General features: G+C 40.5%; 1 protein-coding gene across 1 annotated transcript in view; it reads right to left on the bottom strand.

The window, feature by feature from the left end:
- Window positions 1-445: 445 nt before the first annotated feature.
- abl2 (c-abl oncogene 2, non-receptor tyrosine kinase) overlaps window positions 446-10,997 on the bottom strand; it is a 45,520-nt gene continuing 34,968 nt past the window's right edge. Inside the window, 2 exon segments of the mRNA XM_051947197.1 lie at window positions 446-7,259; window positions 7,262-7,948. Coding sequence (XP_051803157.1) covers window positions 6,223-7,259; window positions 7,262-7,948 — 1,724 coding nt within the window. The 3' untranslated portion in view covers window positions 446-6,222.

Here is a 10,997-nt window from a genome sequence, read left to right on the forward strand (position 1 = left end):
TCAAATAACTGAAATGTCAACTAGCAGCAGATGTGATTAGCAACTGTATGCTAATTTTTAAAGCAAGAAATAAAAAAAAATGCAGTATTTTTTGATTGCAAAAGGGTTTTTTCTAGAAATGAAATATATTTTTGATGTGAGATCATCTATTTGGTAAAATGCTGTTGAAATAAGTCAATTTCTTCTATTTTCAGACACTTTCTAGACCCAAAAAAATGCATCACTGACTGAGATAATTATGCATTATTTGACATTTTTTGTCAAATCTTGCCTTATGTGTTTCTAACTGTGAAATTGAAGGGTTTTGGCTCAGCTGAACCTCAGTAAACTATCTGATTCTTCTAGTACTTGGCTAAAAACACTTTACAGGCATTGATTTTCTAAAACTGAAATAGATATTTCTGCAAGACTCTCACATTCTACCAGATGACGAGAAACAAACCAGTATTCATCAATATCTTTATTATTTACAATAGGCTTAACACTGATAAGCAGAACTTCACAGTAATATAACGTGAGCTTTAAATAAAAAAAAAAACACAAAATATATATTTTGTACAATAAAAAAGTTAATGTTAACATCTGCCATTTTTTTCATCCCTGTTTAGATTCACATATTCCATGACGGCGTGTCTGTATGCGTGTGTCGGTTTTACATTGCACTCATACAACTGAAAAAGTGGCCTTTGGCTTAATGACGTTCTCCAGAGCTGCTCTCCAAAAACAGGGAGACACGAGAACATAGAACGCATATAAACGCAGGAAACAGAGAAATAAAGACGACGTGAAAGACTGATGATGACAGAAGAGATTCGTGGTCAGTTCAAATGTTAAACAGCATCGGTCTAGAAATCAGATTTAAGGGAAAAAATAAAGTCACTATCGGTGGCAAGTCGCTGTTTGACTGAAAAAAAAAACAGTTCAGGCTAGAAATTTTAGTGTTTGATAAGGCTTTTTGAGGAAATTTGCTCCACAGAGATGCAATAAAAATCAACAACAGGTAAAGGCCAGACTGGTGCAAGTTAATAAAAAAAAAAAATCTTAGACTAAACTTCCAATGTGGCCAGATTTGGAGGCAAAAAAGCAGCTTGGGTTTAGTGCAGCAGGGACGCACGAAGATATCCGCACATTAAAAAGTTACAGAAGACATTGCCTGTCAGGTTAAAAACTCATAACTTAGTCTGAAAATGTTGCATAAAAATAAATACGGCATGTTTGATGTCTAGGTAGTGTTTGTATTTATTGTGAGAAACAAGAATAATATGTTAATTCCACTTCAAGAGGAACTGCAATTAACCCTCGTGTCGTCCTGCGGGTTAAATTTACCTGTTTTAAAGTTTGATAATGTGGAAAAAAATACTTTTACAGTGAAACGTCTGATGTTCACATTTCCAACATTTTTGGGAAATTTTTAAACATTTTTTTGGTGGAAAAAAAAAGAAATGTCAAAAATGTTCCTTAAGAACATTCACAAAAAAAATCAACCAAAATCCAGCGAAATTCGCTGGATTTTGGTTGATTTTTTTTTTTGAATGTCCTTCAAGAAAATATTAGAAATTTCACTGATGTATGTAAGCACTTTAGATATTTTTAGGATTTTTTTGGACGATTTTTACTCATTTTTTGAAAATATTTACAAGAATTTTCTTACCAAATTTGGGTGATTTTATTAAAAAAAATAAAATTAAGGGAAACTTTAAATTTTCTTTCTGAAGGTTTTGCAAATTCTCTGAAATCTGTGGATTTTTTTTGCAGAATTTTTGGATTTTTTTCCAGACAAGGAAACATTATGTTTTGGTGCCCATAAACGAAGGCAACAGGAGGGTTAACAGAAAAATAAAATGTGCATATATCGGCCAAAAAGGGCTGCAAAATGTCTGCAAAAACCCGATGTCGTGCATCCCCAATTCGCTTGTGAGGCTGCACTCACAGTGATAAAACGCCACAAATGAACCACCTCAGCCACCGAGTTTTCAAACACTCCACTTTTAATAGACAAAGTGCACCGTTCGGCTTCAAGTTTGCATCTGACCGACAACCTCCAAAACGACAGAAACGCACAACCTCATGGGGAAAAGCAAGAGAGAACACATGAATGCTTTAATGATGAACGCAGGCTGTGATCGTGTTCCGCACATAAACCGCTTCACAAAAAGGCACCAAGAATCGTTAAAAAAAAAGAGAGATGGCGTGTTGTTTGAAATGCACCGTGAACAGAAATCAAACGTCTCAAAGCGTCCCGTTTGGCAACAAAAAAGGCTAATTTATGCCGACACACAACGTCAAGAAATGCTGATATAAAACGCACCACAAAAATGATACAAATTTCCCATCAAGTGTCGTATTTATGTGTCAGTGAACCGATGTGTCCGAGGCCTTGTCCAGTGTACAAAAAAGATGAGAGCCGAAGCAAACAAACAAAACAAAACAACCGTGAGTTTGTGTGTTTGTGTGTCTGTGTGTGTGCTGTACACAGTTTTTGTTTGTGCTCAAAAAAACAGAGCAGCAATCTCTGGGTTTTTTATTTCACTGTGACCAAAAATGAAAAAAATCCGGGCCAGTAATTGTTAAAAAAATAACAATAAATAAAATGTATGGCACCTTAACAGAGTCATGCAGTTGAACATTCGGCCGGGTTCAGAACGGAAGAACAATACATTCATAAAGCAGATGTTCAGATCTGGGTGTCTGGGCTCTCTTCACTCACAAACATTGCTCTTTACGCTGTGACCTCACATAAATCTTTACGTTTCCTGGATATGAAATAAATCAAATATTTACATAACTTTTTTTTCTCTCAAAATAGGTCTGTGCTTTAAAAGAAAAACAAAACAAATAATTTAAAATTCAAGTTCATACATAGACATTCTGAAAAGCGTTATTTTTTTTTCTTTGAACCAAATAATGTACAAATGTGCTGAAGACATACTGCAGTTCTGTTTCGTTGAGAGATCAGTACTGTGTGATTAGCGTGAAGCGGGTCTCTTTTTGCAGCGTCGAAGAATTTGAGGCACTGAGGCCGCGACAAGGCTACAGGGAATCCAGCGCCGTCCGTACGCAGAAGGACACTTATAGAAACGCCGGCCCAGGCCACCGGCTCAGGCCACCGGCTCAGGCCACCGGCTCATGCGCTACCCTGTGCTCTCCCTCCCCTCGCTCGTCTGCGATCCGTCGTACGAGGAAGAAATGTGCAAGGACTGGACAGAAACGTTGAAACGCTTTGGGGGGGACCGTTGACGTCCCTCCTGGATTTACACGACCGTTCAGAGGCTCGGGGTCACTCAGAAATGTCCGTATTTTTGAAATAAAAGCAGTTTTTGCTCAGTGAGGATCATTTTAAATTAATCGGAAATGCAGGGGTGTGGAACATGCGGCCTGCGGGCCAAAAAAGGCCCCCCAGAGGGTCCAACCCAGCCCGACTTTGTAAAGTGTAGAAATAACAGAGAAGACATTAAATTAGTGTTTTTATAAATGATTTCTACACCAAGGCCAGGTGTTTTTGCTCAATTAGTAACACACTAGATTGTTTTTGTCATTTTGTTTCCTTTTTGTCTCGCTTGTGTCCTTTCTCCATTTTTTGTCACTTTGTTACTCCTTTTTGCCATTTTGTCTCATTTTTAAAATATGTTGTCTTGTTTTTGTTTCTTTTGTCCCACTTTAGTTGCTTGTCTCATGTTTTCTTTGTTGTTTTGTGTTTCCTTTTTGTTTTGCTTGTGTTGTTTCTCGTTTTTGCCATTTTGTCTCATTTTTAAAATATTTTGTCTTGTTTTTGTTTCTTTTGTCCGACTTTAGTTGCTTGTCTCATGTTTTTCTTTGTTTCCCGTTTTTGTCGTTTTGTGTTTCCTTTTGTTTGCATCGTTTGTCTAATTTTTTGTCCTTTTCTGTCCCGTTTTTGTCATTTTGTCTCATTTTTAAAATGTCTTGTTTTTGTTTCTTTTGTCCGACTTTAGTTGCTTGTCTCATGTTTTCTTTGTTTGCCGTTTTGTGTTTCCTTTTTGTCTCGCTTGTGTTGTTTCTCCATTTTTTGGTCGCTTTGTTTCTCGTCTTTGTCATTTTGTCTCATTTTTAAAATATTTTGTCTTGTTTTTGTTTCTTTTGTCCGACTTTAGTTGCTTGTCTCATGTTTTTCTTTGTTTCCCGTTTTTGTCGTTTTGTGTTTCCTTTTGTTTGCATCGTTTGTCTAATTTTTTGTCCTTCTGTGTCCCGTTTTTGTCATTTTGTCTCATTTTTAAAATGTCTTGTTTTTGTTTCTTTTGTCCGACTTTAGTTGCTTGTCTCATGTTTTCTTTGTTTGCCGTTTTGTGTTTCCTTTTTGTTTCGCTTGTGTTGTTTCTCCATTTTTTGGTCGCTTTGTTTCTCGTCTTTGTCATTTTGTCTCATTTTTAAAATATTTTGTCTTGTTTTTGTTTCTTTTGTCCAACTTTAGTTGCTTGTCTCATGTTTTTCTTTGTTTCCCGTTTTTGTCGTTTTGTGTTTCCTTTTGTTTGCGTCGTTTGTCTAATTTTTTGTCCTTTTGTCTCTCATTTTTGGCGTTTTGTCTTTTTTTGTCTCACTTGCATCTGTCTGTTTGTGATCTTGTGTCTCATTTTTGTAGTTTTTGTGTCTGACTTTTGTTGGTTTGATCATAAATTAAAATACTACACTGTTCAGTTCCAGAAGACTAAAAGTTTTGTTCCTATCTAGATAAACTGATCTGGAAGCGGTAACGTGTGAATGATAAACTCAGACATAATGTTGAAATTGAACTCAATTTTCTTCAGAAATTTCAGGTTCTTCATAATGTTTTGTAAAATAAAAAACACAATTCCTTTACTATGGAAATGTTCAGAATGTACTTTTTGTACTAAAACAAAGGAACTATTCAGATTTGTGGTTATTTTTAGGTCATTATGCTGTGATTTACTGGTCACTGGAGATCAAACTGGGCTGAACTGAAATGACATCCCTGCTCCAGACATAGTTAATGTGGTAAATGACTATTCTAGCTGGAAATGTTTAATGGAATATCTCCATAGGGGTACAGAGGAACATTTCCAGCAACCATCACTCCTGTGTTCTAATGCTACATTGTGTTAGCTAATGGTGTTGAAAGGCTCACTGATGGTTAGAAAACCCTTGTGCAGTTATGTTAGCACATGGATAAAAGTGGGAGTTTTCGGGGAAAACATGGAATTATCTGGATGACCCCAAACTTTTGAACGGTAGCGTTTGTGGCACTGTGTTAATAAAGTTGTGAACATCGGTCACTGAAGCGAAGACAAACGCTGTGCACGATAAGACGCCCCACATTCACTCGTTAGGTTTCAGGATGGGGGGGGGGGGCAAACATGACAGAATCCGTTCCGATCTGAGAAGCCTGTATTTGGTATTACTGAAACTCGGCGTTTCGTTCAAGCTTATTTACACGCTTGTCAGAACTCTGAAAGTGATCCCTTCCCTCGTTTCTCAGCAGTCTCACCTGAGGCGGACATTTGGGAATGTCACCGTCGAAGCAGTTGATTATTCTCAAAAAAAAAAAAAACGTTTTCATCCCAAGCAGTTTTGGGGAGATTTTATAGCTATCACATTTGTCCGACTACTGACAAATACCGTCTTAAGTTAAAAGTAAAAATAAAAAAACAACATCTGCACACAAAATAAAAAATGTCAGATTGAGACCTCCAAACCTTTGACTGTTTCATTACTACATGGCTTTAAAAAAATGGCTTATGGTCACTCGGTTCCCCAGACGTGGAGCTAAAACACGGTGAAACACCCGGCGGACGAGTCACATGTTTGTGAAACAATGCTTGAGTTAAAGTCGGTGAAAACATTTTGTTGTTCTAGTGAGCCGGGGCAGATAAGCAGTGAGCCGGACCTACGTTCCCACTGGCTACACACAGCTGATAAAAGTCGACATTCAGTTAACAAAGAGGCCTTTTTATCGCGGCCCGACGGAGACTTATGGTGCGACAGAAACCACATTTAGTTTGGTATAACATTTCTCAATATGTACAGTTTAGAGCAAAGTTAGTGTCCACACTGGCGTCTTATCAAACAGATTTTTGTAAACAATAAAAAGATTATATTTTATAGTGATTTCTGTGAGGTACTGTAGAGATTCATCTCATGTCGTCCCCCAAAAAGCTGTCGATAGAACCAAAAACGTAAAAAAAAAAAAAAAAACGGAATATAAGCGATCTGTCGGGTAGCCGGCGGTGACGTCTGGTACCGTCGCCGTGGCTACCTCTGCACTACGTCACTAATCTCTTTAATACAGCTGTGCAGGTTGTCCAGTACAGTGTTGGACCCGCTCAGCCCGGAAGAGGAGGCCCTCAGCTCCTGCAGGCTGAGCTCCAGCTTCCCCACCGCCTCTCGAAAGGCGAATTTGTTCCTCATCTGAGGGATGCAGTCCACGTAACCTGAGCAGTAGTCTAGCAGCTGGTGGCCGGCGTCCAACACCTGGCTGCTGGAGGGGCTGTCGGAGCTGGCGTGGAGGGCGCTGCTCAGGCAATCGGCGCACTCCAGCAGGGCCTCCCGGCTCACCCGGTCCAGGGGGACCCGCTCCACCTGCTGCCGGGTCCGCCGCAGCGCCACCTTGGAGGAGGAGGAGGTGGTGGCTCCGTTGGCCATTTTGGTGGGAGTCGTGTTGGCAGAAGATGCAGGAGGCACTTGTGGTGGCGGCACTGACGGTCTGCCTGTCGAAGCTCCTCCTCCTCCCGACGTCCGGCCCGACCTGTGACCTTTCAGCGTGTCTCCGTTCACCTCCACGGGCGCTCCTCCTCCCTGCTCCTCGCCGTCTCCGCTGTAGGAGTGCTGGAGGCCCCTCAGAGTGGGAGGAGGAGGCGGAGCACACTTGGGTTTGACCAGCCGTGGCCTGTCCCGGTCCGCCTGGTGCTCAGACAGCAGCTTGAAGCGGTTCCCCTGAGAGTCCAGGCCGACCAGGTGCACGTCCGCCGGGCTGTGCTTCAGCGTGGGCGAGATCAGGACCGGGACTTTGTGGTTGTGGGTCGGCGCTCCGGCCGACGACACGCCGGAGCTCTTGGAGGGAGACGACCAGCTCTGCTGCCGCTCCAGCCCTCCGCCCTCCTCCCGGCCCTCCCCCGCCTCTCCCCCGACCCCCGGCGCCCTCACCCCCACGGCGGCCCCCCGGGGCAGCAGCTTGGCTTTGGGCCTTTCCCTGATCTGTGCCGTGCCCTCGTCCATCCTCCTCAGCAGGCTCTCGGAGTGCCGGGCGGCCCCGTTCTCCGGCTGGGAGGTGGTGGAGGCCGTCCTCTCCAGGGGGGCTTGGCGCTGCGGTTCCGGGGTAAAGTCAGAGCCATGCGCTCCAGGTCCGGCAGCCCGGCAGACATGGACGAGGTAGAATTAGACCTCGGGAAGGGTTTAGGTCCTCCGACTAGACTCCCACCGTCCTCTGAGGAGGCCGTCTTTCCTGTCCGTAGCCCCAGAGTCTTTTTGATGAGTCTGGGGGTGAAAAAACCCGCCAGACCCCCCCAGCTGCTGCCACTCGTCACCTGCGACCCGATGCCTGAAGGCTTCTGTCCGAATGCGGCGCCACAGCAGCGGGAATGTGCCTGGGTGGGTTCCCCGTGGGAGTGGGAAGGGGAGGCCGAGAAGCCCCCCAAACTGTCCGACTGGGGCAGGGGAGGAGGGGCGCTGAAGTCGGCCGTGGGCTCGTACTTCTTGTGGGGTTGGGTCTCCATCTCCCGGAAGGAGCTGCTCCTCTTGGGCGGCGTCGGGAGGTTCTGCTGGAGCTGAGAGGATGGCGAGGAGGAGGAGGAGGAGGAGGAGGATTTCTTCTTGATGAAGGAGCTGAAGAAGCCCGTCTTGCGGTCTCGTGTGAATGTGCCCATGTCCTGTGCTTCCTCCAGGAGGCTGCTGGGAGATTTATCCCGCGGCTGCTGCTTCCTGGGGAGAGCTGGAGAGCTGCTGGACCGGCCGTCGCCTCCGAGTAACGTGGAAGTCCAGCCTGGAAGAAGAAGAAGAAGAAGAGAGAGGAAGGGGTTATACCAGAGGATTCAAAAGGTTCCACATTCAGCCCAGTTTGATCTCAAGCGATCCGGACCAGTAAAATCACAGCATAATGACCGAAAAACAGCCACAACTCCAAATCTTTCCTTTGTTTTAGCGTAGATGTTCACATTTAAGGAATTATCTTTTTACAAAATATCATGAGTCAGTTTATCATTTCCACATCACAACTTCCAGATCAGAGTGTCGACAAAGGAACACGACATTTAGTCACAGCTACCTGGAAATGAATGATTTAGTATTTTACTTTATGATCAAAACAAGTCGGACAAAAGATAAACAAAAAAACAAGACAAAATACTACAAAAATGAAACACAAATCGACAAAAAAAGACAAACAACACAAAACCACAGACAAAAAATTACACAAAAAAGTTACAAAGCAACAAAAAAGTTAAATAAACGACACAAGCGAGACAAAAACCCACAGAAAAGACAAAAACGACACACAAAAACAACGAATAAAGCAAAACAGAAAATGACAAAAAAGACGTAAAACACAAGCGAGTCAAAAAGGCAACACAAAGCAAGAAAAATGAGAAACAACAAAAGCATGAGATGAAAGACAAAAGTCAGTCAAATAACAAAAACAAAATATTACAAAAATGAGACCGTGACAAAAAAAGAGACAAAAGAAGAAAAAAGCGAGAAACAAAACAACAAAAAAGACAAACACAAGCGAGACAAAAACGACACAAAAGAAGGAAGAAAATAAGTTAAGACAAAAAACACAAGCAAGACAAAAAGGAAACACAAAGTAACAAGAATGATAAACAAACAAAAACAAGATAGAAACAACAAAGGTCAGTCAAAAAGCAACAAAAACAGACAAAATACTACAAAAATGAAACACAGATCGACAAAAAATTAGATAAACGACACAAGCCAGACAAAAGGTCAACACAAGGCAACAAAAATGAGAAACGAAATAAACGCATGAGAAGAAAGACAAAAATGAGACAGTGACAAAGAGACAAAAGAAGACAAAAGCGAGAAACAACAAAAAAGACAAACACAAGCAAGACAAAAAAAACGCAAAAACAAAAACGACACAAAAGAAGGAAGAAAATAAAATAAGACAAAAAACACAAGTGAGACAAAAAGGAAACACAAAACAAAAAAATGAGAAACAAAACAACAAAAGTCAATCAAATAATAACAAAAACAAGACAAAATATTACAAAAATGAGACTGTGAAAAAAGAGAAGCAAAACAACAAAAAAGACAAACACAAGCGAGACAAAAAAAACAGACAAAAACGACACAAAAGAAGGAAGAAAATAAAATAAGACAAAAAAAACACAAGCAAGACAAAAAGTTAACACAAAGCAACGAGAACGATAAACAAAAATAAAACAGAAACAACAAAGGTCAGTCAAAAAGCAACAAAAGCAGACAAAATACTACAAAAATGAGACACAAAAGAACAATCTAATATTTTACTTTATGTTCAAAACAACTTGTCATGGTCTAGAAATTACTTTAAATTTATAGTTTTACTAATTTACAATCTGCAGTTAATGTCTTCTCTGGAGTTTTTACACTTTGAGGGCCGGATTGGACCCTCTGGAGGACCACTTTTGGACCACGGGCCTCATGTTGGACACCCCAGACTACAATCATCCAAATCAGCAGGAACACATCTGTCTTTTTTCACAGACTGCTGAATATCTAACAAGAAACAGGTCATGAAACACCTCTGCTAGCTGACATTTAGTCTCCAAATACACTCCTCTGTACAGTGGAAACGGGTCTCTCCTCCTCTCATGAGCAAGAAAAAGGCATTTCAGGAAGGCGACAGTGGAAATTTTGTAGCCGAATACATTGCTCAAAGATGAACACATTTTCACTTTTTGTGAGCTTTAAACCTGACTTGTGAGCTTCACACTAACAGTGAACTCCCAACTCTCTCTGTTCCTCAACATCACGCGCGTTTGCATCTAAAAACAGGAAATATTTCGACATAAGTGCGATGATTCAGACTCAGATTCCGATCAGGGTTTGTGAGTTTGTTATTTTCTTAAGTGGACTTTCACAGAAAAAGTGATGGAATAAAGTTTAACCCTCATGTCGTCCTGCGGGTCAAATTGACCCGTTTTAAAGTTTGAAATTGTGGGAAAAATAATATTTTTCTACAGTAAAAACTTCTGATGTCCACATTTTCAACATTTTTTGGTGGAAAAAAAGAAACGCTAAAAATGTTTCTTAACATTCACAAAAAAATCAACCAAAATCCAGTGAATTTCGCTGGATTTTGGTTGATTTTTATGTGAATGTTCTTAAAGAAAATATTAGAAGTTTTACTGATACATATGTAATCACTTTAGATATTTTTAAGATTTTTTTGGAGGATTTTTACTCATTTTTTGAAAATATTTACAAGAATTACCTTGCCAAATTTAGGGGATGTTTTTTTTTTTTTTTTTTTTTTTTTTTTAACTTCTCAGGGAAACTTAAGGAATTATTGGAATTTTCTTCCTGAAGGTTTTGCAAATTTTCATAAATTTGGGGAATTTTTTTGAGGGGAATTTTTAGATTTTTTTCAGACAAGGAAAAAATATCTCTTGTTGCTCATAAATGAAGACAACAGGAGGGTTAAATCAATGTGTTTTTGTGCTTTTGTACTTTGTTTCTGCATGTTTTCAGCATCACTTTCATTCCCTTTATGAATTCATAAACACTAGTTTTGCTTTTATTGGTGAATACTGGAGCAAACCATCTGCCACAGGGACAGAAAAAAAGCAGACAAAGACAAACAAAAGACAATTTATAGACCAGGTAAAGATAAAACAAATAAATAATCAATAACTTAAGGCAAAAAACAGACAACATTATGTACATTTAATATGTTAACAGAAACACAGGATTAATATTGATGCAGCAAGACAAAACAAAATCAGGATTATGTAACTTCCTATGCACAGAACACGTGTCACAGTCGAGAAATAACGGTTTTCATCGGACATGTGGACCAGAAAATACTCCTG

The sequence above is a fragment of the Acanthochromis polyacanthus genome, chromosome 4 (genome assembly GCF_021347895.1).
Source record: "Acanthochromis polyacanthus isolate Apoly-LR-REF ecotype Palm Island chromosome 4, KAUST_Apoly_ChrSc, whole genome shotgun sequence".
Lineage (NCBI taxonomy): Eukaryota > Metazoa > Chordata > Actinopteri > Pomacentridae > Acanthochromis > Acanthochromis polyacanthus.